Raw genomic sequence first — 24,207 nt, 5'->3', positions numbered from 1 at the left:
TCTTCTTCCTCTTCATCCTCTTCCTCCATACTAACCTTGGCCTTTAGAGCAAGGTTGGGCTTCTTTACTCTTTGAGAGCGAAGAACCGCATTGTCGGCGGTCTTGTCCAAGATGCTCATAGCAACGAACTCATCCAACACTTCACTTGAGGACAAGGTGTGGAAGTCCGGCCTTTGACGAATGACAGAGGACATGGCTTTGTGGTAGGGCATCATTGCCTTGAGGAATTTGCGCTTGATCCAATTGTCATCCGTATCTTTACTTCCATGATCTCGGAGAGAGACCGCGAGTTTGGTTACTCTCCGAAAAAGCTCACGAGGTTCTTCATCTTCTTTCATTGAAAACTCATCGGCTTCATCTTGCACCACTTCATAGTTGGAGTGTTGAATGCTTGCGCTTCCCCGATAGAGGGAAACAACTTGGAGCCAAGCATCTTTGGCCACGGTGTAGGGCCGGAGATGAGGAAGATCTTCGGGTGGGATTGCTTCTTGGATGATGAAGAGAGCATTCTCATTGAATTGATGATCCACAACTTCTCTAGGAGTGAAGTTACTTCGGTCATGCGGATAAAAACCTTCTTCAATGATTCTCCAAAGGTTAGTGTTCACATGATTTAAATGACGCTTAAAACGATAGACCCAAGAATCAAAATCTACATTCTTCTCAATCTTCGGAGCCGGGCCGGCATGATTCAAATGAGTGGAAGGGAGCGGTCCACCATAGACAGGTGGAGGTTCCACATGGGCAAAGATGCCGGTGCCATTTTTACCACTAGAAGAAGGAGCTTTCTCGCTAGTAGCTTCCCCTTTGTCGGAGGTAGCATCCGTCACCTTGTTGGCGGGATCACCCACTTTCAACGGTGCGGTTGAAATTTTAAGCCCTTCTAAGTATTTATTAAACATGCTTTCGACCTCGGTAGTCATGGAGGTTTTCAATGTGTCCAACGCCACATTTAATTCCTCACGAGAGACCGCGGTTCCCCCATCTCCCGTAGACGAGACCGGATTCACACCGGAGTGCTCCTCCACACCGTCTACGACGTCAACCATACTCTTCGAACGGCAAAGTCCTTAATAAAGAGACGAGGCTCTGATACCAATTGAAAGGATCGATATAGTTGACTAGAGGGGGGTGAATAGGCAACTAACAATTTTTAGCTTTTCTTTACCAATTTAAACTTTGCATCAAAGTAGGTTGTCTAGATATGCAACTAGGTGAGCAACCTATATGATGCACCAACAATAAGCATACACGCAAGCAAGAGATAAGGCACAAATAAACTTGCACAAGTAAAAGCACGAGATAACCAAGAGTGGAGCCGGTGAAGACGAGGATGTGTTACCGAAGTTCCTTCCCTTTGAGAGGAAGTACGTCTCCGTTGGAGCGGTGTGGAGGCACAATGCTCCCCAAGAAGCCACTAGGGCCACCGTATTCTCCTCACGCCCTCACACAATGCGAGATGCCGTGATTCCACTATTGGTGCCCTTGAAGGCGGCGACCGAACCTTTACAAACAAGGTTGGGGCAATCTCCACAACTTAATTGGAGGCTCCCAACGACACCATGAAGCTTCACCACAATGGACTATGGCTCCACGGTGACCTCAACCGTCTAGGGTGCTCAACACCCAAGAGTAACAAGATCCACAAGGGATTAGTGGGGGGATTCAAATATCTCTTGGTGGAAGTGTAGATCGGGGCCTCCTCAACCAATCCCTAGAGAATCAACAAGTTTGATTGGCTAGGGAAGGAGATCGGGCGAAAATGGAGCTTGGAGGTGGAAGAGGTGGTCAACTAAAGGAGGAAGACACCCCTTATATAGTGGGAGAACAAATCCAACCGTTATCCACCAACTCAGCCTGCGCAGCGCGGTACTACCGCACCTGAGACGCGATACTACCGCAGGGGCACGCGGTACTACCGCACCTGAGGCGCGGTACTACCGCAGGGGCACGCGGTACTACCGCAGAGCCCCGCGGTACTACCGCCCATGCAGCAGAGACCAGAACAGCCACACAGCACTACGGCAGAGGGCGGTAGTACTGCTGGCGCGGTACTACCGCTCCCCCTTGCGGTACTACCGCAAGGCAGGGGCTGTCCAGGGATGGGAAGGCACGGATATAAAAAATTACATCCGTGGCTACTTCCGCAGAGTTGGAGTCGATGCAAAAACCCGACGCGGTAGTACCGTAAGTCAGCCGCGGTACTACCGCGCGAGGTGCGGATGTAAAAAATTACATCCGCCCCTTACAGCTGCGTAGTTGCGAAACTAAGCAGGGACCACGGTACTACCGCTTACCAGAAGCGGTACTACCGTGGGGCCTTGCGGTACTACCGCACCGGCGGGTGGTACTACCGCAAGGTCCTGCGGTACTACCGCTCTGACGAGCAGTACTACCGCACTTCCTAGTTCGGCAGACAAGAGCTATAATTGCATAGACAAGGAAAACTTAGGATGCTCCAAAGGCAAGAGGAAAGGAGGTGCAAGGGACGATGTGTACGTGATGAATCCACCCAACCTTCCAAAGCGGACCCCCTCTTAATAGTACGGCTTCCCTACGACTCAATACCACCGAAAAGAACCGAAGAGAAACGCCGTCTTCTATAGCCTTTGAGGGGAACCCAATCATCTTGTGCCTAGTCAATATATCTGAAATATTTGATGCACATGATTAGTCCGCAAAAGCATTGTCATCAATCACCAAAACCAACTAAGGGATAAAAATGCCCTTACAGCTGGGATCGCGTGCGTCAGGCTCTCTACTAGGAGGTGGACCATGGGTGTGAGGTGTTGCACTTCTATGTTGGCGGTGACAGGCTGATAGCGCTATGGTCCATGGCTTGATGGCGGTGATTCAGATACGGTCGAACGAGCGGGGTGATTACATACTGTGTTGCAGTTACCTTCTATAGCTCCACGACAACGATGGTCACCAAAAGATCTTTAAAAGTGTTCATCTCTAAAGATTCAATGGTTAATCTTCGTGAAGCACCTCGGACGCCAAGGCATGATGTTCGGAGCAAAGTGTCTGGCAGCCTCGTGAACTACGGACGAGGCCGATGTGTCCAGGGTTGAGATCGATGGTTCTCTTTTTGAACGTTGGCTGGAGAGCTGCCAAATTTGTTGATCAAAAAGAGGTATTACAAGAACACCCCCAAAGGAGGAAAGCACCGCATAAAGGTGAATGGTAAAAAAGAAGAAGAAAAATATTGTTGCACAATTTATCGAGGAAAACCGGGCAAAAACCAATCAGCGCCTAGCTAGACTAGGCCTAAAGCAACACGGCACATACAAGGCGTCGAAAAGCCAAAAATCCCACAACACACCCGGGCGGGCACTCGAGCGCCTACATTGCTACCAGAGTGCACACCGACAACTGTCGTACTGTACTGGGCTACCACGAGCATGTCTACAAACATCGAGGATACCTGAGAGGAACAATATGCCCGAAAGAGCGAGACATATGCCACTCCGATCCCAGGAGGCAAGCAGACATAGCTCGCCCGAAGCTACTGTTGTATGCGAAGGTTGCTCCTGCTGCTCTCACTATCGACCGAACGACCAGCCCCAAAAGGATGCACCACCAAAAGCTCCAAGCTCACCAAAAATGTTGCCCGCTCCAGATCCACCACACCACCACAGACCAAGTGCTCCCGACACCGAACTTGACTCCAAGGCAATGCTTCCAACAAAGTAATGGCACCACCGACGCCACCATTACACAGGGTTTTCACTAGGAGACAAGAACATGGAGCAGGGAGAGGTGTCGGATCCCCTCGATGGCCCCGCCCGAAGGCATCATTCCCCATCAGCCCAAACCGAGTTGAGCATGACTTTCGGTAGGAAACCGAGCACCTATGTCGGGACGACGTCTCCGACACACCACCACCAGACCGAAGCAGTAGATGCCACTTGCTGCCCCGCACAAAGCTAGTCGGAGCATCACCGACGGTGCAAGTCTAGAGCATCCCGGAGGCACTGCCCAGACCACGCCACCCCAGACCATCATCTCGACAGGGAGCCACCACGCAATCCGCTTGCAAATAGTCACCAGCCGAGCCACCTCCGGCCCTCCAGCCGCCCTAGCTCCAAACCCGGCCGCTCTTAGCCCAGTGCCGCAGTGACCGCGCCCAACTCCCCAACGCGCAGACAGATGCACACGCACACCAGGGGCTGGACGGGCGCGCGGCCAGCCACCTCAACCACGCCGCCAAGGACCCGCACCATGCGGATCCGGTGCACGAACCGCAGATCCAGAGCCGCGCCGAGGGCCAGTGGATCTCCTCGGCGCGTCGTGAAGCGGCCCCTCCCGGCGCGCGAGCCGCAGATCCAGAGCGCCGCCGAGCGCCAGTGGATCTCCTCGACGCGTCGTGAAGCGACCCCTCTCGGCGCCCGCACCGGCAGGGGATAGAGCCCCGCCGCCGCCTTCCTCGAGGCCGGCCCGGCTTCGCCGGCACGCGCCCTCCGGCGGCAGCGAGACGGGCGGGGGAGGAGGAGAACGGCGGCGGCGCTAGGGTTTCTGCCCCACGAGCGGCCAGAGCGAGGCGACGCGGGGGTCGTTTTTTACTGCGAGATGGATGATGGTTCTCGGCGCGCATCGCGCATCCAGCGTCCGGAAGAGGCCAGGGAGTGAGTGGCATCATTAGCTTATTCTGATTGTGCCCGAGAGTGGAGGAGCAAGTAGCCGGCCGGCCGGCCAGTGACGTGCACCACTGATCGAACACCATCTGGCCGGCATCGATCCATCTCTTGTGCAGTCGGGACGACGTTGCCGGGACGGCCATCACGAGTCCTGGGCGGCCAGGATCGGCCCACGTGCCCCGCCCAGCCAAGTCAGCCCAGCCAGCCAGCCAATCGGCCGCCGAGGCCTCCTCCCATTGGCCGGCCCGCGCGCCCGGGCCCGCCTGTCAGCCGGCCCGCGCGGGGCCGCTGCTCGGCCTGCCACACTCTTCAACAACCAACCAAGCAACCAACCACTCCACCCCCCCAAATCCCTCGCCTCCGCTCCGTCCATTCCATCCTCTCCGTCTCCGGTCAGCTCGCCAGATCCTACCTCCACGCGCTAGGGTTTGCGCGCCCGTCCGTCCGTCCGTCGTCGCCACCAGCCATGGCGTCCGGGAAGCACTTCAAGTACATCGTCCTCGGCGGCGGCGTCTCGGGGGTAAGTGCGTCCGCTCTGTTTCGGGGGGTTCGATCGATTGCCTTCCTTCCCGGATCTCACATGGCGATTTTCGCTGGCGCAGGGGTACGCGGTGCGGGAGTTCGCCAAGCAGGGCGTGCAGCCGGGGGAGCTCGCCATCATCTCCAAGGAGGCCGTACGCATAATTCTCCCTTCCCCCCTCTCCCCTCTCCGCTCTACCTCTACGCATTTCTGGATGGTCGTTTTGGGCTCCGGCGTTCCCCTCCACGATTTCAATCCTAGACGTTTCTGTCACCCCGGCAGCCGTACCTTCACTGAATCACAGTTGTGCCATGGATAAATAAACGGAATTCATCACCATAGCCTGCTCGTACTGATCTCCGGTTTATCTTCAAATTACTAATACCACAGTTTCATATTAATTCTCTCTAAAACGGATGTATCTAGACGCATTTCAGTGCTAGATACATCAGTTTGAGCGACACTTAATATGTGATGGACGGAGTAGTACAAGTCGGGACTAGTCACTCAAATCATGATGGTTACTGCTAGCCGTATGTAAGCGAAAACTAGATTTCTAGCAGGGCTGGCCAACCTTCTCCCTGGGTCCCTGTAGTAGCAGCCATGATTAGCCTATTGCCCGTCTTGCTGCTGCTAATGTTTATCCGTTTGGTCGCCGCAAACAAGTTGTGGTTTTACTTATCTATCTATTGAGAGATGATATGATACAACATATTTCTTACCATGATTTTTGCTTCAGGTGGCTCCTTACGAGCGCCCTGCCCTCAGCAAGGCGTACCTGTTCCCTCAGAGTAAGTTCTTCAGTCCATGCCTTTTTCCCTTGATGCATGATCCACCCCATTTTTCTAAACCGCATTTGATTATCACACACTTCGTTAAGACTAACACACACACACACACACACACACACACTTTGCGTTCTTGTCTGTGAACAGATCCTGCAAGATTGCCAGGATTCCATGTGTGTGTGGGAAGTGGAGGCGAGAGGCTCTTGCCTGAATGGTACTCAGAGAAAGGTATGTATTTCTGACCAAGTCCCCTGTATTTTTCTGGCAGTTCATGGTTGTGTGCGTTTTAACCTGCATGCTACACAAGTTATCCAAACTGAGTTGTGATTACTTCCTTGCACTATTCTTTAGCTGTAAGGGTGTATGGCCCAGGCACCGGCCAATTGGCGGTATTAGCTTGTCATACTATCGCCTTTGGCTATATCTTATTCACTGCACTAGCCCCATGTGTGGATAATCCTACTGCTTAAGTAACTACTCAATCTTCTAGTTTTTCAAGGAATTAATCAGGAAACGTTATTTCCTGTTGAATCTCGTGGTAAATAATTTTGTAACATACGAAACAGAGATCCTCAGATGAAACTATTCTGGCCTATTCAATTTTTTTAGTATTCAGCAGACGATTTTCCCAGGGTCTATTTTCCTTTTGAGAACTATAGGTTGACAAAGCAATATATGTCTGCAAGAGTATCCATTCCATGTGTTTGATCTTAATGTAATGATTTTGGATCTGAGCATACTCATGATTCATGTGTTGGCAGGCATCGAGCTTATCCTGAGCACTGAAATTGTCAAAGCTGATCTTGCTTCCAAGACTCTGACTAGTGCAGCTGGAACAACCTTTACATATGATACCTTGCTAATTGCTACTGGCTCCTCGGTATGTGTCATTGACTTCTTATTTTGATTTTGAACTGTCAGCAGTTTGTTTTGTACATGAAGGGTATACGATGGAACAAAATGTTGCCCTCGGACCTTATAAAAGAATTATCAATTACTAGCTGCTGTTGCTGTTACTTATTATGATGTAAAACTTCTGTTTTGACTCGATTTTCAGGTCATTAAGCTCTCTGATTTTGGCACTCAAGGAGCTGATTCTAACAACATTCTGTACCTAAGGGAAATTGACGACGCGGACAATCTTTATGCAGCTATCCAAGCAAAGAAGGGTGGGAAGGCAGTGGTTGTTGGAGGAGGTTACATTGGCCTTGAACTAAGCGCAGTATTGAAGATGAACGATCTTGATGTGACTATGGTGTTTCCTGAACCTTGGTGCAGTAAGTGTCCATGACTCACATACCATCACTAATCCTTATTCAACTTCGCCTCATGGCCTCATGCCACTGGCATGCAGTTATGATGTGAAGCAAACTATAATTAGAAGGTTATTCTGTTTTTTTACAACAACTGTATAACGCAAGAATTTCATTTCTTGTAGTGCCTCGTCTCTTCACTGCCGAGATTGCGGCTTTCTACGAGAGTTACTATACTAACAAAGGAGTCAAGATCCTGAAGGGTACAGTTGCTGTTGGTTTTGATGCTGACGCCAATGGTGATGTATGTACAGCTTCCAAATCTGAATTCAGCTCTACTGTTCTCATCGCGGGTGCATATGCTTATCACTTTGTTTCCTGCTTGCCAGGTGACTGCAGTTAAGCTAAAGGACGGCAGTGTGCTCGACGCTGATATTGTTGTCGTCGGTGTTGGGGGCAGACCGTTGACTAATCTCTTCAAAGGCCAAGTTGCCGAGGAGAAAGGTGGAATCAAGGTTAGTTTGCTTCGAACTTGCCCTTTTTTGGTGCAGAAGGTTATGTCGTTGTTCCAGTTAAAGAAAGTGTCTATGATTCTTCAACTGTATGCCCCCTTAGCAAGAACGGCAGTTGTGCTGCCACAGCGTGTGCTATTTTCTCCTCTAAGCAGCTGCGTTTGTCAGCCCGGGCCATCTTGAGTTCCATTCTCGCTTGTTCTTGTTTATGCCCAAATGTCTGATGCGCCTGAGCAAATTTCGTGCAGACCGATGCTTTTTTCGAAACAAGTGTCCCTGGAGTGTATGCCGTCGGCGACGTGGCCACCTTCCCGATGAAGATCTACAACGACGAGAGGAGAGTGGAGCATGTCGACCATTCCAGGAAGTCCGCGGAGCAAGCTGTGAAGGTGAGGACATATTTTCATCTTCCATTTTTCTCCATATATGGCCTCTGAACTGCAACAACCAACGCCACATCTCTATCTTCATCAGGCGATCAAGGGGAAGGAGGCGGGGTCTGCCGTGGAGGAGTACGACTACCTGCCCTACTTCTACTCGCGGTCGTTCGACCTGTCGTGGCAGTTCTACGGGGACAACGTCGGCGACGCCATCCTGTTCGGCGACGCCGACCCCGGCTCGGCCAAGCCCAAGTTCGGGTCGTACTGGGTCAAGGACGGCAAGTGCGTGGGCGCGTTCCTGGAGGGCGGGTCGCCGGAAGAGAACGCGGCCATCGCCAAGCTCGCGAGGGCCCAGCCGCCCGCCGCCAGCCCCGACGAGCTCAAGGCCGCCGGCCTCCAGTTCGCCAGCAAGATCTGATGTGGCTTTGCTGCTGAGGTGTCTGTCACGTTGGACATTAGATTTGCAAATACATACACGCATAAATAGTATAATTGGTCGATGCTATTGTGATGTCTGTATACCACATACTCTCTCAGTTTCTCCGCACCTTTGAGGTTTCAATAAAGCCCGCACCCTTGCGGTCAGTTCAATACGCATTTGTTGGCATAAGCTTTTGTGAGGATGCTGTTGTGTGGCCGCTCTGGTGCCGGCGCCGTGATGGCCGCCGGCCTTCCTCGGCTTGCGCCGGCGAGGGGGAGGCGGAGGCGCACCGTGGCGGTGGCGGCGATGGGCGCGCCGGGGCTGGAGAAGGGGGAGGGGAAGACGGCGACGGTGAGGAGCAAGGCGTCGGGGGACGCGCTGGAGGTGTGCCGGGTGGTGAACGGGATGTGGCAGGTGAGCGGCGCGTCGTGGGGCCGCGCGGCGCCGGCGGCGGCCGTGGACGCCATGCTCGCCTACGCCGACGGCGGGCTCGCCACCTTCGACATGGCCGACATCTGTGAGTAGGATCGTCTCGCCTCCGCACGCTCTGGATCATGCTTCCGCGTCCCGCGTGCGCACACGCTGGCGCCTCACGGCCGCTCGTTCCGTCTATTTTTCTGTGCGATTTTGAGTTGCGGTGCGCCCAACTGTGTTGATGTCTCTGAATATCTATCTGTTTTCGGTTTGCGAAGAAAGGAAAACACATGCTATCCGGAATGCCCGTCCCTTTGCCGGCTTCTTCATAGCATAGAGTTTGCTTCGTTTGTCACGTTGTGCTTAACTTACGTTATAATCTACTGCTAGAAAAATATACTCCCTCCGTTCCTAAATACAAGTCTTTGTAGAGATTTTACTAGATGGACTACATAGTACATACGGAGCAAAATGTATGAATCTAAACTTAAAATGCATCTATATACATCCGTATATGATTCATAGTGCAATCTCTACAAAGACTTATATTTAGGAACGGAGGAAGTATTTAGGAACCGAGTTTCTCGCCGCGCGCACACGACGACGGCGGCGTGATCTGAAGTCATTGACAAAAACTGTTGGATTGTCGTCGACAAAGTCAGACCTGACTACGGTAGGGAAGCGGCGACAACGGTGCGTCGATGGTTGAAAAGCCTCGATATAATCCTGTTTACGTTGCTTTGTAAAAATTAAACTATCAAAAAAGGCATATATTTAGGAACGGAGGGAGTAATAAACTTGTGCCACTTTGGAAAATTACACTGTTGCTTTACCTTGGAAACTCCGTCCGGAAATACTTGTCGGAGGAGGGAGTAGTACAGTGTAAGTTTCTTTTTTTGAGACACTTTGTATAGCGTAAGAAATTTACAGAAATTAATTTCTCACTTGTACTGAAGCCGCAAGGGCCAAGAGCGCCTTATCTCCCTCTTGCGCGCGCACGCTCCGTTCGTGCAACAGCCATGTCGTCGTCGTCAGCAGCCCGCGCCCTCTCGCCGGCGCCGCCCGCGCCCACTCCACCGCGCCGCGTGCGGCCCGCGAGGTGCGCGGGGTTCGTGGGCCCGGCGGTGGAGTCGGCGACCCCGGGCGCGAGGGCGGCGACCCTCGCCAGCAGCCGCGGCGGGACCGACTCGTCGCTGGCCATCTGCCGGGTGCTCAACGGCATGTGGCAGACCAGCGGCGGGTGGGGCCGCATCGACCGCGCCGACGCCGTCGACGCCATGCTCGCCTACGCCGACGCCGGCCTCTCCACCTTCGACATGGCCGACCACTGTCCGTAGCCCCCCACCCATTCGCCCATCTCTGTGTGCAGTCCCTCTTAGGAATTTGCGCGAACACCTCGCGTGCATGCGCCTCGGGCCCCGTTTCCCACGGATGAATTGCTAGAGTATATCTGACACTAGTGGGCAGGCTTGCTCGATGCCGTCTGATTGCTTCTTGAAAAACTGATGCATTGTAAGCTGAAGATGCTCAATTTTTCAAATTGCTAACTGGGTTTTGTTATGGGCCGAAGAACAAAATTACAGTTTTAGATAGAAGCAGAGGGGATACATGTTCAGAGTTTCAGTTACATTACAGTTTGGCCAAATCACACCAACTGAAAAAGCTACAGGAGTCTAAATCCAACACCCACACGACGACGCTCCGAAACACATTGAAACCAGCGCTGCTAAATTGTCCAGTGAGTCAGGCACACTTATCCTTGCTGGACGTCGAGAAAACCTCCTCTGCTTGTGTGTCTGTTTTCCTGGCGTGATGGCGTAGCCTGATCAGCATTCTGGTCCATGACAGGTTTGATTCGAGCAGGAGGCTGTGTACGTAGCGTGCTCTGTTTCTGTGTTATTATGAGCTGCAAGTAACGATCGTCGAAGCGTTAAATGTTGATACATGAGTTGATGGTCTTTATTTTTTTCCTTGACTGGAGCATATTTTCAACTTGGTATGAAAACATGATTGTTGTCTTGGCAGATGGACCGGCGGAGGATTTATACGGCATGTTCATCAACAAAGTCCGGCGCGAGCGCCCGCCCGAGATGCTGGAAGAAGTCAGGGGGTGAGCGAGCGATTTGGTGCCATGGAGATGCGGCCGTAGCACATTTTCCTGCTGCTGTTCTCTGACTGTTGCTGAGCTGCTTGTGCAGGCTTACAAAGTGGGTGCCGCCGCCGGTTAAGATGACAAGAAGCTTCGTTGAGGAGAACATCAACAGGTCCCGGAAGAGGATGGACGTCGCTGCCTTGGACATGCTGCAGTTCCATTGGTATGTTTGCGTGGCGTGCTGATTAGCAATTGGGAAGTGTGGGTCCATTTCATGAGCATTTCATCTTCATTGTCAGTACAACTGGAAGGCTTTTGATGGAATTCATTTGGAAATGGATCCCTGTTGATACTAAGTAGTGAATCTCCTGTCTAGTATTTTGGACAATAAGTTCATCCTGATCATATGGAATGCTTGTTAATATGCTAGAGGGCTCAGTATAAAGTTTGGTCCTGGTTCCTTGATTTTAGAGATTGATGTCGTAGATGTATTCGAAGCCCTGTGCGCTGTGTATCTATGTTGCTTTCTTTTCGCTGTCGCTCTTCCTCTGGTCCTTCAAACCTCTAGGTATCTTCCTGCTAGCATTTGGTGGCAGATGGGGCATCTTTTTTTTACTTGTTTTCATTTTCGAAAAAATATCTGGAATGCTCGTTCATAGACAAAAGTATGCCGAGAGTTGTGCCATTGTCATTACTCTTAGATGTGTTGCATGAGAGACCTGAGGATCATTTTGTTCAAAACCTTCGATACAGAGACAAAAATATCTGGAATGCAGATGTGCCTATCGAAATTCCAAAACACGAGAAGTGTCATTTTGTTCAAAACCTGAGGATCGTGTATCATGCCAAGTACTTTCTTTTTTTGGGGGGCGGGGGGGGGGGGGGGGGGGGCATCATATAACTACTTCCACAGCTAGTACTTTTTGCTGACCCTTTGTCACATAACAGGTGGGACTACGCAAATCCCGGATATCTAGATGCACTAAAGCACATCACAGACCTGAAGGAGGAAGGTAATATTTTAAACTTGTACCAGATGATAATAGTTCACTTATGATTTTTGAGTGTGAATAAATTATCTTACATCATGCCCCTTCTTGTTCTGAAAATTCTGAAGGCAAGATAAAGACTGTAGCTCTGACAAACTTCGATACAGAGAGGCTGCAAATAATTCTAGAAAATGGAATACCAATTGTCAGCAACCAGGTATTTATATGACTGCTTACTTATCTCATGTATGATTTTTATTCCCTTACTAGTGTCAATGATCATATGGTCCTCAGATAAAATAACGAGAGATGATGTAAAATTACCAGGTTCAACATTCTATTGTGGATATGCGCCCGCAGAAAAAGATGGCAGAACTTTGCGAGCTTACCGGAGTGAAGCTTATAACGTCTGCTCCCTCCCCTCCATCCCGTCTTGTTCTTCTCCTTCAGTAGAACATAGCTTGAAGTTTGGGAGATTATTCTTGGATGCAGGTATGGCACAGTGATGGGTGGCCTATTGTCCGAGAAGTTCCTCGACACCAACATCAACATACCTTTCGCCGGACCTCCTCTGAATACCCCGTCCCTGCAGAAGTATAAGAGGGTGAGCAGTTTGTAATCCTTTCGGTTGAACGTGTTGCCCACCTTCCATCCAGTCTTCTCTTGCTGTTCTCATTATTGATCCTACGACAGATGATCGACGCTTGGGGTGGCTGGAGCCTGTTCCAGGCTCTGCTTCAAACCTTGAAGAAGGTGTCACTGAAACACGGCGTCCCCATCTCGACCGTCGCCGTAAGATACATCCTGAATCAGGTAATCCTCTACGCTCCACATCTTCATCATATTTTTCTCCCTCTGGAGAAGTAATATATTCATCATACTGGCCTCGAGGTCTATCATCTCATCTCTGTTTGCTCATGGTATTCGCCATAACCCATGACTGCTGACACCGTGATTGTTCTTGGGGACAGACATCGGTGGCGGGGTCGATGGTGGGCGTGAGGCTGGGTCTCTCGGAGCACATCAGGGACACCAACGCCATCCTGTTGCTGCTGCTGGACGAGGAGGACATGGGCAGCATCACCGAGGCGTCGCAGCGGGGGCGGAACCTGATGGAGGTCATCGGCGACTGCGGCGACGAGTACAGAGCCTAGTGATTTTCACATGGCCGGGGATCGAGTCTCGATCCTCGATCCCCCAGCATGTGCTCCCACAATGATATATACATACCACCTTAACAAATGAGAGTGACAATCATGGAGAGGAAAAACTTTCAGAGGCATGGAGACAGATAGACAGAGAGACAGAGGGACAAGGAGGATCATGTGCTCCACCGAAAGCAAGGGTGAATGTGGTGGTGGACAGATCTCCCTGGCCAGCAGGGAGCATATCCCGGCCTTGGAGACCGATCTGATCATGGCATGATATTGTATTTTAATTGTAGTAGTATAAAATTCATGGAATCATCATGTTGATGGTGATGGTGATGCTTGCCGTGCAAATTGTTATTAGTTGCTCCTCTGTTTGGGAATATATGAGGATCTGGACAGCAAGACAGTGTCTAAATACTATGAAACTTGACCATTGTTGTTTCTTCGTTAACAATATTTCTAAAGATGTGTAAAAGCAAACACGGTGTTTTCAAGGTACCCGCCATTACTATTTGTTATAGGTTTTCGGGCGGTGAATCTGAAAAGGTTTTGTGTATAGCAATGGTACTTCATCTGTTTAAAAGAAAATGAAGTTTTAGGTTTGTGCTAAGTCAAACATTTTTACGTTTGACAAACCTAGAAGTTCAAACATTATGGAATGGAGGACAAACGTAAGTAAATCTTATTTAACGAGTTTTTCATACTAAGATGTATTATCGAATATTATGCCCTTTTGAATATTTGAAGTTCAAATATTATGTCCATTGGAATATGGCGTCCAATATATTGCCGATTTTTGCATATGACGTGCCAATTACAAAGCACATATTTTTTGGGGTATTTCTCAGTTTGCACCCCTTCCACCATCACTTACCTTGGTTCGAACTGCCACTTTTTCAAGTGCAAAACGTCCACCTTTCAAATGTTGAAGGACTTTGTGATTGTTGTGGGTTAATCTTACTGTGCAACCACTTCTTTTTTCTTTTTTCGTCCTCACCCTGTCACTTCACTCAGTGTCACCTCCCTTCTTCACTAATGGACTCTGCCCCCCCCCCCCCCCCCCCCCCCCCGCGCCAACTCCATCGATTCCTTCATTGCATTGATAGTTGGCGAGGGCATGTTGTCATCGTCATGATTTGTTCGTCCCTCCCTCTAGACCACGCCCCGATGTTATCACCTGTCTCGCTGCTGTCGAGATTCTTTCCCTTACCACATCGAGTTAAGCTTACCATGCAACCGCTTCTCCTTCTTCCCCTCCCGTCACTCCACTTAGTCTCGTCTCCCCTCTCCACCAATGCACTCTCCCCCCTTCCCTGTCCGCCCTCTTGCTCGATCGCCGACTCCATTGATTGCTCCCCATACTTGCTTTTATTCCTACGCTTGCGCTTGGTGAGGAATGGTGTGATCGGCCCGATCCACACGTTCCCCTCTAGACCACGTGCAGCCGTCGAGCTCTTCCCCTTTACCCTTATCGTGTGATAGCTTCTCCTTCCTCTCGAGCCCACCGAACTAACACACAAACAATTACAGGCCAAGTATCCCTACCCTCGTGAAAACCCTGGGTTTGAGCGTATGTGCTTCCACGGTTGCAGCTGGCAATGTCGATGTTTTGCACATTATGCCCTTGTGGTCCTTGTGGTTAAAGGCTCCGCTCTGGATTTTGCTCAAACGTGCTCTCCGGGTTGAAACCCATCATTTGCCGAAAAAAGTACCCCCAACCTTCACTCCCTCATCTTTTTAAGGAACATTATTTATCATCGATGACACTAAAGAAAGATTCTAAAAATTTCCAAAAGGGGAAAAGAGGCACCAAGCAAGGTGAAAAAAAGCCCTAATGTAAAAACTTTTCCAAAACTGGAAAATCAAAAGGATTGGCCGGCCGGCAGCTTACAATCGACGCGAGTTTATAGGGGGGTCCCGTCCATATCCATCCCCCCATACTCCTCCCCCACTCCTGTCCCCGTCCACCCCCCCGCCGCCGCCGCCGCCGCCGCCGCGAATTCCGGCCGCGTCCACCGCCGCGCGTCGCCCCGGCGGACTCCAGGACCTCCGGATCGGAGCCCTCTCGCCTCGCCATGGCGGCCGCCGCGCTCAGGGCGCAGCTCAACGCGCTCCTCGCCAACATGTTCACCACGGTGAGCCCCCTCCCCCTCCCTCAACGCCCCTCGCATCTGACCGCCGTGCGGCTGTGGGCTGCAATTGCCGTTCTCTGGGCGCGGGCGACGGGTTTCGGCTGGCTGACTTTGGGTTGCGTGCGATCTAGGGTATGGTGGACGAGCAGTTCCAGCAGCTGCAGTCGCTGCAGGAGGACGGGGGCAGCGCGTCGGGCTTCGTCGCCGAGGTCGCCACCCTCTTCATCGACGACGCCGACCGGATCATCGCCGACATCGCCGCCCTGCTGTACGTACCCCCCCAATCTCTCCCTCTCTGCTTTCGTTGACTCGTCTCGGGAGCTCATCCTGTCTGCCTTCGCCTTTGCTGTCCAGGGACCAGCCGGTGGTGGATTTCGACAAGGTGGACGCCCACGTGCACCAGCTCAAGGGGAGCAGCTCGAGGTGATGATGGCAAAAGACTTTACCCTCACCCCCACTACTGCTCATTTTTAACTGTGCGTTTGTTTCTCCGCCCCGGGCGCCGTCGATCTTTGTGCGGTTCAGATGTGTCGGCGCACCGTGTGTCATGTAGCCGTAATTAGAGGAGCTGAGTTTAGTTTATTTGGGCGCGCAACGGAATTGTCGGTATTGCCGCCAACGGCAATATCCTGGCTCGGCGAGGAAATATCTGTTGTTTTGCGAACGTTTTCCGGTAATAATGGTATGGTACTCTGTGCAACGCCAATGGCTGCCTTTCTGGTTTGTCTACTGCATCGGTGTTGTTTCTATTTGGGCGTGTTGGTCCACTGTGTGCGTCACGGGCATGCTGCTTGTGTCGTTTGCGGTTGTCGTATAGCCGTATGTAGAGGATCTGAGTTTAGTCGTGTTCCCTGTAACGGAATTTGCGATGTTGTTTCTATTCAGGTGCGTCGGTGCATGCCGTTGTGTCGTTTGCGCTGTCGTGTAGCCATAAACAGAAGAGCTGAGTTTAGTCACAATTGGTACAAAGGATTTGTTGGTGTATGCCGCTGTGTTGTTTGCGCTGCCGTGTAGCCATAAATAGAAGAGCTGAGTTTAGTCGCAATTGGTACAAAGGATTTGTCGGTGCATGCCGCTGTGTCGTTTGCGCTGTCGTGTAGCCATAAATAGAAGAGCTGAGTTTAATCGCAATTGGTACAAAGGATTTGTCGGTATTGTTGCCAATGGCAATATCCTGGCCTGGCGAGGAAATATCTATTATATTCAGGTGTGTCGGTGCAGTGGGGCATGCTGTTTGTGTCGTTTGCGCTGTTGTGTAGCCATAAGTAGAAGACCTGAGTTTAGTTGCAATTGGTGCAAAGGATTTGTCGGTATTACTGCCAATGGCAATATCCTGGCCTGGCGACGAAATATCTGTTTTGTGAGCATTTCTGGTGTTGATCATCTGGTGTTCTGCGTAACCCAGTGGTGGTTTTTCTGGTCTGTCGACGGGCGGATATGTTGGTGCAGTGTGTGTACGTCATGGGCATGCGGTTTCTGTCGTTTGCTGCTGTCGTATAGCTATAAGTAGGAGAGCTGAGTTTAGCTGTGTTTCATGCAATGGAACTGTGTACTCCTGCCAATGGCAATTTTATGGGCCAGCGAGGAAAACTTTTGTCGGTTTGCAAACAGTTCTGGTGTTAATGATCTGCTGTTCTATGTAACACCAATGTGTTGTTTTTTGGTCTGTCAACGGCATCGATGTTGTTTCCATTCAGGTGTCTCGGTGCAGTGGGCATATGCCGTTCGTGTCCTTTCGCGAACATTTTTGGTACTATCGAATCTACTATTCAGCTTCTGCCAATGGCATTACTGTAGCTTGGCAAGGGAAAAATTGTTGTTTTGTAGTTTCGTGAAATTTCTGCTATTAATGATCTGCTATTCTACATAACTCAAATGAATCTTTTTCTGATCGGATTTGTCGGTGCTGGGTGTCTACGCCATGGGCATGCAGTTCACGTCGTTTGCCCTGCCCTATATCTATATGTAGAAGAGCCAAGTTTAGTAGTGTCTTGTGTAAAGAAATTATCAGATTTCCTTGTAGTTTGGCCTGGAAAGGAACACTATATTTTTTTTTGTGAACATTTTGCTTCTGAGGCTCTGAGCATATTTCCTGGCATTGCTTACTGTAGCCTATTTCCAATTTCCTGACCAGCACTTGTTTGGCATTTTTCAGTGTTGGTGCTCAGAAAGTGAAGCTTGCCTGCATGCACTTCCGCCAGTTTTATGAGGCAAAAAGCAAAGAAGGGTCAGTACTCAGTACTTTATTATATATATATATATGCTGCACAGTAATTATTCTCCACTCTGTGTTGTTCAAATTCTTCTTTATGTAAACCTGCGAGCTTATTTTGTCTTGTACGGCACTATATATTTAGCTCATACCAATAAATATTCTTAAGAACGGACCTGCCTGTTCAGTGTTCACTTCATCTGCAATCATGTGATTGGTGGAACTTGGTTTATTATCTGAATACACCTCTTTGGCGATTCTCTTTTAACTTGTTGGTTCTAGACTTCTGTTTGTAGCATGACTAAATTCTGAGATGGCTTGAGTTTTTTTTGTCCCCAAACAGGGTGTTACAGTTTCTGAACCATTTCAGTTCAGTTTGCTTAATCTCTCCAGAATTTGACGGTGTGGTATGTTCGCATTATTTCAGGTGCCTCATGGCGCTGGCTCTTGTTAGGAGTGAGTTCTGTGATGTGCGCAACAAGTTCCAGACCATGATGCAGGTAGTTCCTTATGTGCCTATGTTGTCCTTTGGCTTCAACTTCTCACTAGTAGTATCATAATCTACAGATTGGTACTCCCTCCGATCCAAAAAAAGTGTCCTGATTTTAGTACAAATTTGAACTAAAATCATGACACTTGTTTTAGATCAGAGGAAGTATTCTCTTGATCACTGATCTATGATTCTTGTTTTGATGCAGCTGGAGCAGCAGATCGAGGCGTGCAGTCCCAAGTAGAGTAGCAGTAACCGGAGCCAAAGGAGCTTAGCTCCCTCCATGTGACCCCTGACATGATGGGGGGACGTGTGTATGTATCTCTGAAGCTTGTAGGCAGTGTAACGGGGTGTCGGGGGCTCTGGAGGGCGTGTGCGCGGGACCGGACCGACCGATTCCCGCGGCGGAACCCCGGGCTCGCGACCCCTTGAAACAGAACTTGCTTGTACCGTGTCAACGCTATACCCTCTGTTTGTGTTGTGCCCGCCCTCAAGCTGCGTGTAAACTCCTACTGGTGACTTGGGTTTTGTTGTTGTATGCTGTTGGGGTCCTCTTGAGCGTCTTTCGAAATGCTCGTGCTGTTTCCCCTCTGCGCAAGGGGGGAGGCTCGCCGTTCCTCTGAAACTGCGCCGGAACTGGTGCTGCTGGCCGTTATCACTGTGTTGTGTGCTGCTGGCCGTCAGGCCTCCGCCACCGTTAGGACATTGCCGCGCCTCCGCAGGGGGGAACCGCCGCTTGCCGGAGAGCGGCGCCAGAGGAGAGGGAGAGATATGGGCGGCACCATCGGTAGACACCAGAGTTCATTGCTTGTTCGTTGCTACTTGCTAGAGAGGGGTAGAGGCCAAACGATCGGCAGTCTCCGAGTAAGCCACCACTCAACTCGTTGACGGTGAACACGTGGACAAGCAGACACATAACGTCGTTGCGGTTTTGTTTTACTTTGGAAAGGCGCCATCGCCCGCCAGCTGCATGCACGCCGTCTCGGAGCGCATCAATGGCGCCACGCCCGGACGAGGGCGGTAGAGTAAACCCACCACTCGCTGCCAAAACGACGCCGTGCCCGCCGTGAGACAACCTCGTGAGCTCACCCATGTACTAAGAGGGCACCATCCATCTCCTTCCCTCCGGACCTCCTCGCCTCGCCATGCCGCTCGTCTCGCTCCGGGCAAAGCTCAACACGCTTCTGGCCGTCATGCACGCCTCGGTGAGTCCCTCCCTCACCTCCCACTCCCACATCTAGCTGTAGCCAGTCGGTGAGGACCAGTGGCCTGACCTTTTTCTCCTTCGGCGTACGTGATCGATGCTCGATCTGTTCTAGGGCACGCTGGACGAGCAGTTCAAGCAGCTGCGGGCGATGGAGGAGGACGGCAGCGCGCCCCCGGGCTTCGTCGCCGACGCCGTCACCCTCTTCATCCGCGACGCCGACAGGATCCTCACCGACCTCGCCGGCCTCATGTCCGTGCCCCACGCCCCCGCTCCCCCTATGATTTCGTTATCTCATCTCGTCTGCTTTGTGGCTGACTCGCAGGAAGCAGCGCGTGGTGGACGTCGACAAGGCGGACGCCCTGGTGCGTCAGCTCAAGGGGAGCTGCATCAGGTTGTTGATGTGATACAAAACCCCTTCTTTTCTTTCCATCCCCATTTTTAACTGTCTGCTGCTGCTTGGCCGAGATGTCGATGCACGCACGTGTTTGTCATGGTCATGCCGATCATGTCGGTTGCGGTGTCGTGTGGCCATAATTAGAAGAGACTATCTAGATTAACTATTTGTGTTTCGAGTAACGGAAATACCGGCATTCATGCCTTTCGAGTAACGGAAGAACTGGTATTCTATGCCAATGGGGAATGTTATGGCTCGGCGAGGAAAGATGGTAGTTTTTTTTTTGGGGTCTGTCGGCGTGGCGCCGTTTGCTGTTGCCGTTTACGTGTAAGTAGTAGAGCTGAGTTTAGTTGTGTTTTGCGCAACGGAAGTACCGGTGTCCATGCCAACGACAATATGTGTTATGGCTCGGCGATGAATACTTTGTCGTCTTGCGAGCGTTCCTGGTATTAATGATCTGCTATGCTATTCTGTGTAGCGCCAACGGTAGTTTTTCTAGTTTGTTATTTCTATTCTGATGTGTCGGGGCGGTATCGATTGCGGTTGTCGTATACACATAAGTACCCGAGTTTAGTTGTGTATTGTGTAACAGAATTGTCGGTATCCCTGCCACATTGGCCGGGATACCAGAAATCGGTGCGGTACCGGTTGCGGTTATCGTATACACATAGGTAGCTCAACAAGGAAAACTTTGTCAATTTCAGAAAAACGAGGAAAACTTTGTTGTCTTGCCAACGTTTCTGCTACTATTGAATCGGTATTCAGCCATCAAAGTTTGAGAAATTCTTAGTTGTGTTTCATGCAACAGAGTATGCCAGCTCAAGGGGAGCTGCAGCAGGTTGTTGATGATGATATAAAAACCCTTTTCTTTTCTATATATCCCCGCCGTCCATTTTTAACTCTCTGCTTGTTGCTCCGCTGCACCGAGATGTCATGCGGTTCAGATGTGTTTGTCATGGGCATGCCGATCAGTGGGGGGCCGAGTATTGTTAAAGCTTGTTGGGGTGGCCCAATCCATCGAAAAACACCATTTTAGCAGAAAAAAACATCGCTGTTACTATTCATACTAGGCCTAAATCAGTGATGTTAGGGGGGGGGGGGGGGGTCAGGGCCCTGGCTGGCACCCCTGTCTCCGCCACTGGCCATGATTAGAAGAGACGATCTAGATTAATTAGTTGTGTTTCGAGTAACGGAGATACCGGTATTTATGCCTTTCGAGTAACGGAAGCACTGGTATTCTATGCCAATGGGAATGTTATAGCTCGGCGAGGAATATGGTAGTTTTTTTTTGGTTTGTCCGCACGCGTTCTGTTCGGATGTGTCGGCGTGGTGTCGTTTGCTGTTGCCGTATATGCATAAGTAGAAGAGCTGAGTTTAGTTGTATTTTGTGTAACGGAAGTACCGGTATCCATGCCAACGACAATATATGTTATGGCTCGGCGAGGAATACTTTGTCGTCTTGCGAGCGTTCCTAGTGTTTTAATGATCCGTGTAACATCAATGGTACCTTTTCTAGTTTGTTATTTCTATTCTAATGTGTCGTCGGTGCGGTATCGATTGCGGTTGTCGTATACACATAAGTACTTACCCGAGTGTAGTTGTGTTTTGTGTAACAGAATTGTTGGTATTCCTGCCAATGGCAACACTATACCTCAACAAGGAAAACTTTGTCAATTTTTAAGAAGGGGAAAACTTTGTCGTCTTGACAACATTTCTGGTACTATTGAATCGGTATTCAGCCAACAAAGTTTGAGAAATTCTTAGTTGTGTTTCATGCAACAGAATATGTCGGTTTTCATGCCAATGCTATATATGGATCGGCTAGGAGTACTTTGTCGTTTCCTAAACATTTCTGCAACTACTGATCTGCTATTGCATGTAACACAATTAGTTTTTTTAATTTATGGTTTATAGAACAATTTATTTTATTGCGACAACCAATGATGATAGGAAATGGCTCCTCAAGAATATTATCATGACATCGCAAGTATGCTTATTTGTATCAACATGCCATGGCATTAAGTTTGAGATTTCTTTTTTCTAGTTTCCTGATCTTGCTCACTTTGGCATGTATCAGCATTGGTGCTAAGAAACTGGGCGTCTCCTGCACATACTTCCGTCGGTTCTATAAGGAAAAACCCAAAGGGTCAGTACTCAATTCGTATTTATACTAGATGATACTACACATGTTGTTGCCGAATTATTTGCAATATATTAGTGATGATGTTGGTTGTATAGAACGTGAATATTTGGAGTAGTAATATGGGGACTAAAACTGAAAATACATATAATTTGTTATGATTGATCATTGTATATTTGTAATTTTTTTAATTAATTATCAATAACATAACATGAGGGAAATTCTCATGCATATTTGCATGCTGAGTTGGGAACTTTTTTATGCATGGTTGCATGTTGAGCTGGACCTTTTCTCCATGCATGTTACATGGCGTGGTGACATGCTTGCATGTTGAGGGAAATATGTTAGTGATGGCTAACTATTTAGATATAGAAGATATGTTACACAATAATTGTTGTACACTCACAGCATTGTTCAAATTCTGTATGTAAACCCTGCCAGCTGATTTTGTCTTTTAAGCACTATATTAAGCTCATATCAATCAAATATTCTTAAGAACTAACCTGCTTGTTCACTTAATATAACACATGATTCGTAGAATTTGGTTTATTATCTGAATAAGCCAATCTTTGATGTTGTATATTAACTTGTTGACTCTAGGCATCTTTTTATAGGACAACTAGATTCTAAGATGGATTGAGTTATTTTTCTTCAAATAGATGGTTACAGTTTTCAAACAATTTTAGTTCAGTTTACTTAATCTCTCCAAAATTTAAGAGTGTGGTATGTTTTCATTATGTCAGATGCCTCTTTGTGCTGACTCTTTTGAGGAATGAGTTCTATGATGTGCGCAACAAGTTCCAGACCATGATGCATGTAAGCACCTTATGTGCCCATCTTTGCTTTTGACTTACAACTTCACACTACTATATAATTATGTAGATTGCTCGCTTTTAAGATAAAAAAGAGTAATCTTGTTCTCGTTCATGTTGGTGTTTGAAACTTATCTAGATATACTGTTTGGTTTCTGAGGTCTCTGAAATGTCTTTTGTTTTGTAATTTACACTTGCTAGATGTATGGGATAGCTCTAGAAAAAGAAGTGGAATTTCTTTCCTTCCCAGCTTAAACTTAAGCTTTGCTAAGTACCGGAAAAAGATATCGACCACCTTGCAATATGGATTATTTATGAAACCATTTGACCCGAGCACCATTATGCGCCTTAGACTTTTCTTAACCATTATTCTATCATTCTTGTTTCGATGCAGCTGGAGCAGCAAATCGAGGCCTACAGTCCTAAGTAAAGTGGCAATAACTGAAGCAACAGCCTAGGTGGAGTGACCCCTGGCATGATGGGGTGTATGCATCTTTGAAGATTGTAGACAATGTTCAATGGTTGTTTGCTTTGGAGGTCCTTGGCGGACTTCTTGTCATATGTTAATGTATGTCTCAACTCTATACCTGTTTATGTCCAATTAATGGGCCGCTGTTGGAAGGCCGCTCTATGTAAATTCTACCTGATTGGCTAGTTGGTTGCTGGTGACTTGGTTTTGTTTTATGTTGTTGCCTTCCTCGTCTTTTGGAATGCTGGTGCCTCTCCTTGCTGTTGGCTAAGGGCACTGGAAAAAATAGCGTGCTATAGCGCCGCTATGGTTTTCTGTAGCTCAGGCTACATGGTACCCCTTATCTTTGCCATCCATTTCCGCATCACGATCCGTGCAGACGCATTTGTCTTTTTTGTTTCTCTCAAACGACACAACATATAAACTTCAAATTTTGCAGAACAACAATACATTCTAACTACAATCTGGGAAAAAACTTTCAGATTTTTTCATGCATTTGAAATACTTAAAATAATATTTTTAGTCAAACAAAATCTCATTTTGTATATTTATATCAGACCAAAAAATATGAAAGGTTTTCCACACATTGATGTTCTAGTGTTTGTTCGATCTGCAAAGTTTGAAGTTCATATGTTGTTTCATTTTAGAGAAACAAAAAAGAAAAATCTTCTTATTGTATGTTAGTTGGAGAGTACGGATCTCAAAGCAAGGCTGGAGGGTTGAGGATAAGAGGTTCCATGTAGCCTGAGCTACAAAGGAACTTTGCGGCGTCGCTAATAGCACGCTGTAGCTTGTAGAGGATTGTCTCGCTGAATTTATCAGTGTATAATGTCTCGTCAATAGCATATTTTCAGGGGCAACGCTATTTTGTATAGCGCGCTACTTTTTACCTTGGCTGAGGGTGAGTATTCACTATTGGAATCTGATTGTTTGTCGAGTACCCTGAGTACTAGATGAAGGCTGAAAATACTTGGCAAAGGCTTTGCCGAGTGTCACACTCGACAAAGGGTACTCGACAAACCCTTTGCCGAGTGTCAAAACCCGCTACATGGTTAAAAAGGGACCAAACATAAAAGAGTGGATGGCGCGTTTCCACCTAGAGCAAGTGGATGAACACTGAAAAAATGGAGCTGGGCTGATTCTCCTTCGTTGTGGTGGTTGTTGTGTCACTACTTTTGCAGTGGATTTATC

At 48.9% G+C, this 24,207-nt stretch overlaps 4 protein-coding genes across 6 annotated transcripts; all 4 read left to right on the top strand.

The window, feature by feature from the left end:
• The first annotated feature begins 4,917 nt into the window (after positions 1–4,917).
• Positions 4,918–8,686, top strand: LOC109754069 (monodehydroascorbate reductase 3, cytosolic). The gene is made up of 10 exons (XM_020312990.4): positions 4,918–5,160; positions 5,243–5,314; positions 5,900–5,951; positions 6,096–6,176; positions 6,710–6,828; positions 7,006–7,225; positions 7,387–7,505; positions 7,591–7,716; positions 7,962–8,102; positions 8,188–8,686. The coding sequence occupies exons 1-10, from the start codon at positions 5,107–5,109 to the stop codon at positions 8,509–8,511; spliced, it is 1,308 nt and encodes a 435-aa protein (XP_020168579.1). The 5' UTR covers positions 4,918–5,106; the 3' UTR covers positions 8,512–8,686.
• A 29-nt stretch (positions 8,687–8,715) lies between these two features.
• On the top strand, positions 8,716–13,640 carry LOC109754070 (uncharacterized oxidoreductase At1g06690, chloroplastic). 2 transcript variants are annotated; one of them, XM_040386395.2, is made up of 9 exons: positions 8,716–9,031; positions 10,954–11,038; positions 11,127–11,243; positions 11,969–12,033; positions 12,138–12,226; positions 12,337–12,416; positions 12,502–12,613; positions 12,703–12,822; positions 12,981–13,640. In XM_040386395.2, exons 1-9 carry the CDS (start codon positions 8,716–8,718, stop codon positions 13,161–13,163), a joined length of 1,167 nt encoding a protein of 388 aa, XP_040242329.1. In that variant the 3' UTR covers positions 13,164–13,640. The 2 variants fall into 2 exon arrangements, with proteins under 2 accessions (XP_040242329.1, XP_020168580.1); XM_020312991.3 differs by lacking the exon at positions 8,716–9,031 and adding an exon at positions 9,799–10,257.
• A 1,409-nt stretch (positions 13,641–15,049) lies between these two features.
• Positions 15,050–18,546, top strand: LOC109754072 (histidine-containing phosphotransfer protein 2). Its single transcript, XM_020312992.4, has 6 exons — positions 15,050–15,295; positions 15,424–15,560; positions 15,647–15,715; positions 17,448–17,519; positions 17,932–18,004; positions 18,203–18,546. Exons 1-6 carry the CDS (start codon positions 15,236–15,238, stop codon positions 18,236–18,238), a joined length of 447 nt encoding a protein of 148 aa, XP_020168581.1. The 5' UTR covers positions 15,050–15,235; the 3' UTR covers positions 18,239–18,546.
• Positions 18,547–19,045: 499 nt separating this feature from the next.
• Positions 19,046–23,231, top strand: LOC109754073 (histidine-containing phosphotransfer protein 2-like). 2 transcript variants are annotated; one of them, XM_045227298.2, is made up of 6 exons: positions 19,046–19,199; positions 19,332–19,450; positions 19,524–19,592; positions 21,673–21,741; positions 22,479–22,551; positions 22,942–23,231. In XM_045227298.2, the coding sequence occupies exons 1-6, from the start codon at positions 19,140–19,142 to the stop codon at positions 22,975–22,977; spliced, it is 426 nt and encodes a 141-aa protein (XP_045083233.1). In that variant the 5' UTR covers positions 19,046–19,139; the 3' UTR covers positions 22,978–23,231. The 2 variants fall into 2 exon arrangements, with proteins under 2 accessions (XP_045083233.1, XP_020168582.2); XM_020312993.4 differs by having other exon boundaries at positions 19,055–19,199; positions 19,314–19,450.
• Positions 23,232–24,207: the final 976 nt, after the last annotated feature.

The sequence above is a fragment of the Aegilops tauschii genome, chromosome 4, assembly GCF_002575655.3.
Source record: "Aegilops tauschii subsp. strangulata cultivar AL8/78 chromosome 4, Aet v6.0, whole genome shotgun sequence".
Lineage (NCBI taxonomy): Eukaryota > Viridiplantae > Streptophyta > Magnoliopsida > Poales > Poaceae > Aegilops > Aegilops tauschii.
This window is presented reverse-complemented; position numbering and strand designations above follow the sequence as displayed.

What these genes read in the sequence shown, in the direction of transcription:
- LOC109754069 (XM_020312990.4), top strand. Translation starts at nt 5,107, where the DNA reads ATGGCGTCCGGGAAGCACTTCAAGTACATCGTCCTCGGCGGCGGCGTC. An exon ending in TGAATGGTACTCAGAGAAAG is followed by an intron (nt 6,177 to 6,709) that starts GTATGTATTTCT and finishes ATGTGTTGGCAG; the next exon opens with GCATCGAGCTTATCCTGAGC. An exon ending in GTTTCCTGAACCTTGGTGCA is followed by an intron (nt 7,226 to 7,386) that starts GTAAGTGTCCAT and finishes CATTTCTTGTAG; the next exon opens with TGCCTCGTCTCTTCACTGCC.
- LOC109754070 (XM_040386395.2), top strand. Translation starts at nt 8,716, where the DNA reads ATGCTGTTGTGTGGCCGCTCTGGTGCCGGCGCCGTGATGGCCGCCGGC. An exon ending in CACAGACCTGAAGGAGGAAG is followed by an intron (nt 12,034 to 12,137) that starts GTAATATTTTAA and finishes AAAATTCTGAAG; the next exon opens with GCAAGATAAAGACTGTAGCT. An exon ending in TACCAATTGTCAGCAACCAG is followed by an intron (nt 12,227 to 12,336) that starts GTATTTATATGA and finishes TAAAATTACCAG; the next exon opens with GTTCAACATTCTATTGTGGA.
- LOC109754072 (XM_020312992.4), top strand. Translation starts at nt 15,236, where the DNA reads ATGGCGGCCGCCGCGCTCAGGGCGCAGCTCAACGCGCTCCTCGCCAAC. An exon ending in CTCAAGGGGAGCAGCTCGAG is followed by an intron (nt 15,716 to 17,447) that starts GTGATGATGGCA and finishes GGCATTTTTCAG; the next exon opens with TGTTGGTGCTCAGAAAGTGA. An exon ending in GAGGCAAAAAGCAAAGAAGG is followed by an intron (nt 17,520 to 17,931) that starts GTCAGTACTCAG and finishes GCATTATTTCAG; the next exon opens with GTGCCTCATGGCGCTGGCTC.
- LOC109754073 (XM_020312993.4), top strand. Translation starts at nt 19,140, where the DNA reads ATGCCGCTCGTCTCGCTCCGGGCAAAGCTCAACACGCTTCTGGCCGTC. An exon ending in TGGCCGTCATGCACGCCTCG is followed by an intron (nt 19,200 to 19,313) that starts GTGAGTCCCTCC and finishes GATCTGTTCTAG; the next exon opens with GGCACGCTGGACGAGCAGTT. An exon ending in CTCAAGGGGAGCTGCATCAG is followed by an intron (nt 19,593 to 21,672) that starts GTTGTTGATGTG and finishes GGCATGTATCAG; the next exon opens with CATTGGTGCTAAGAAACTGG.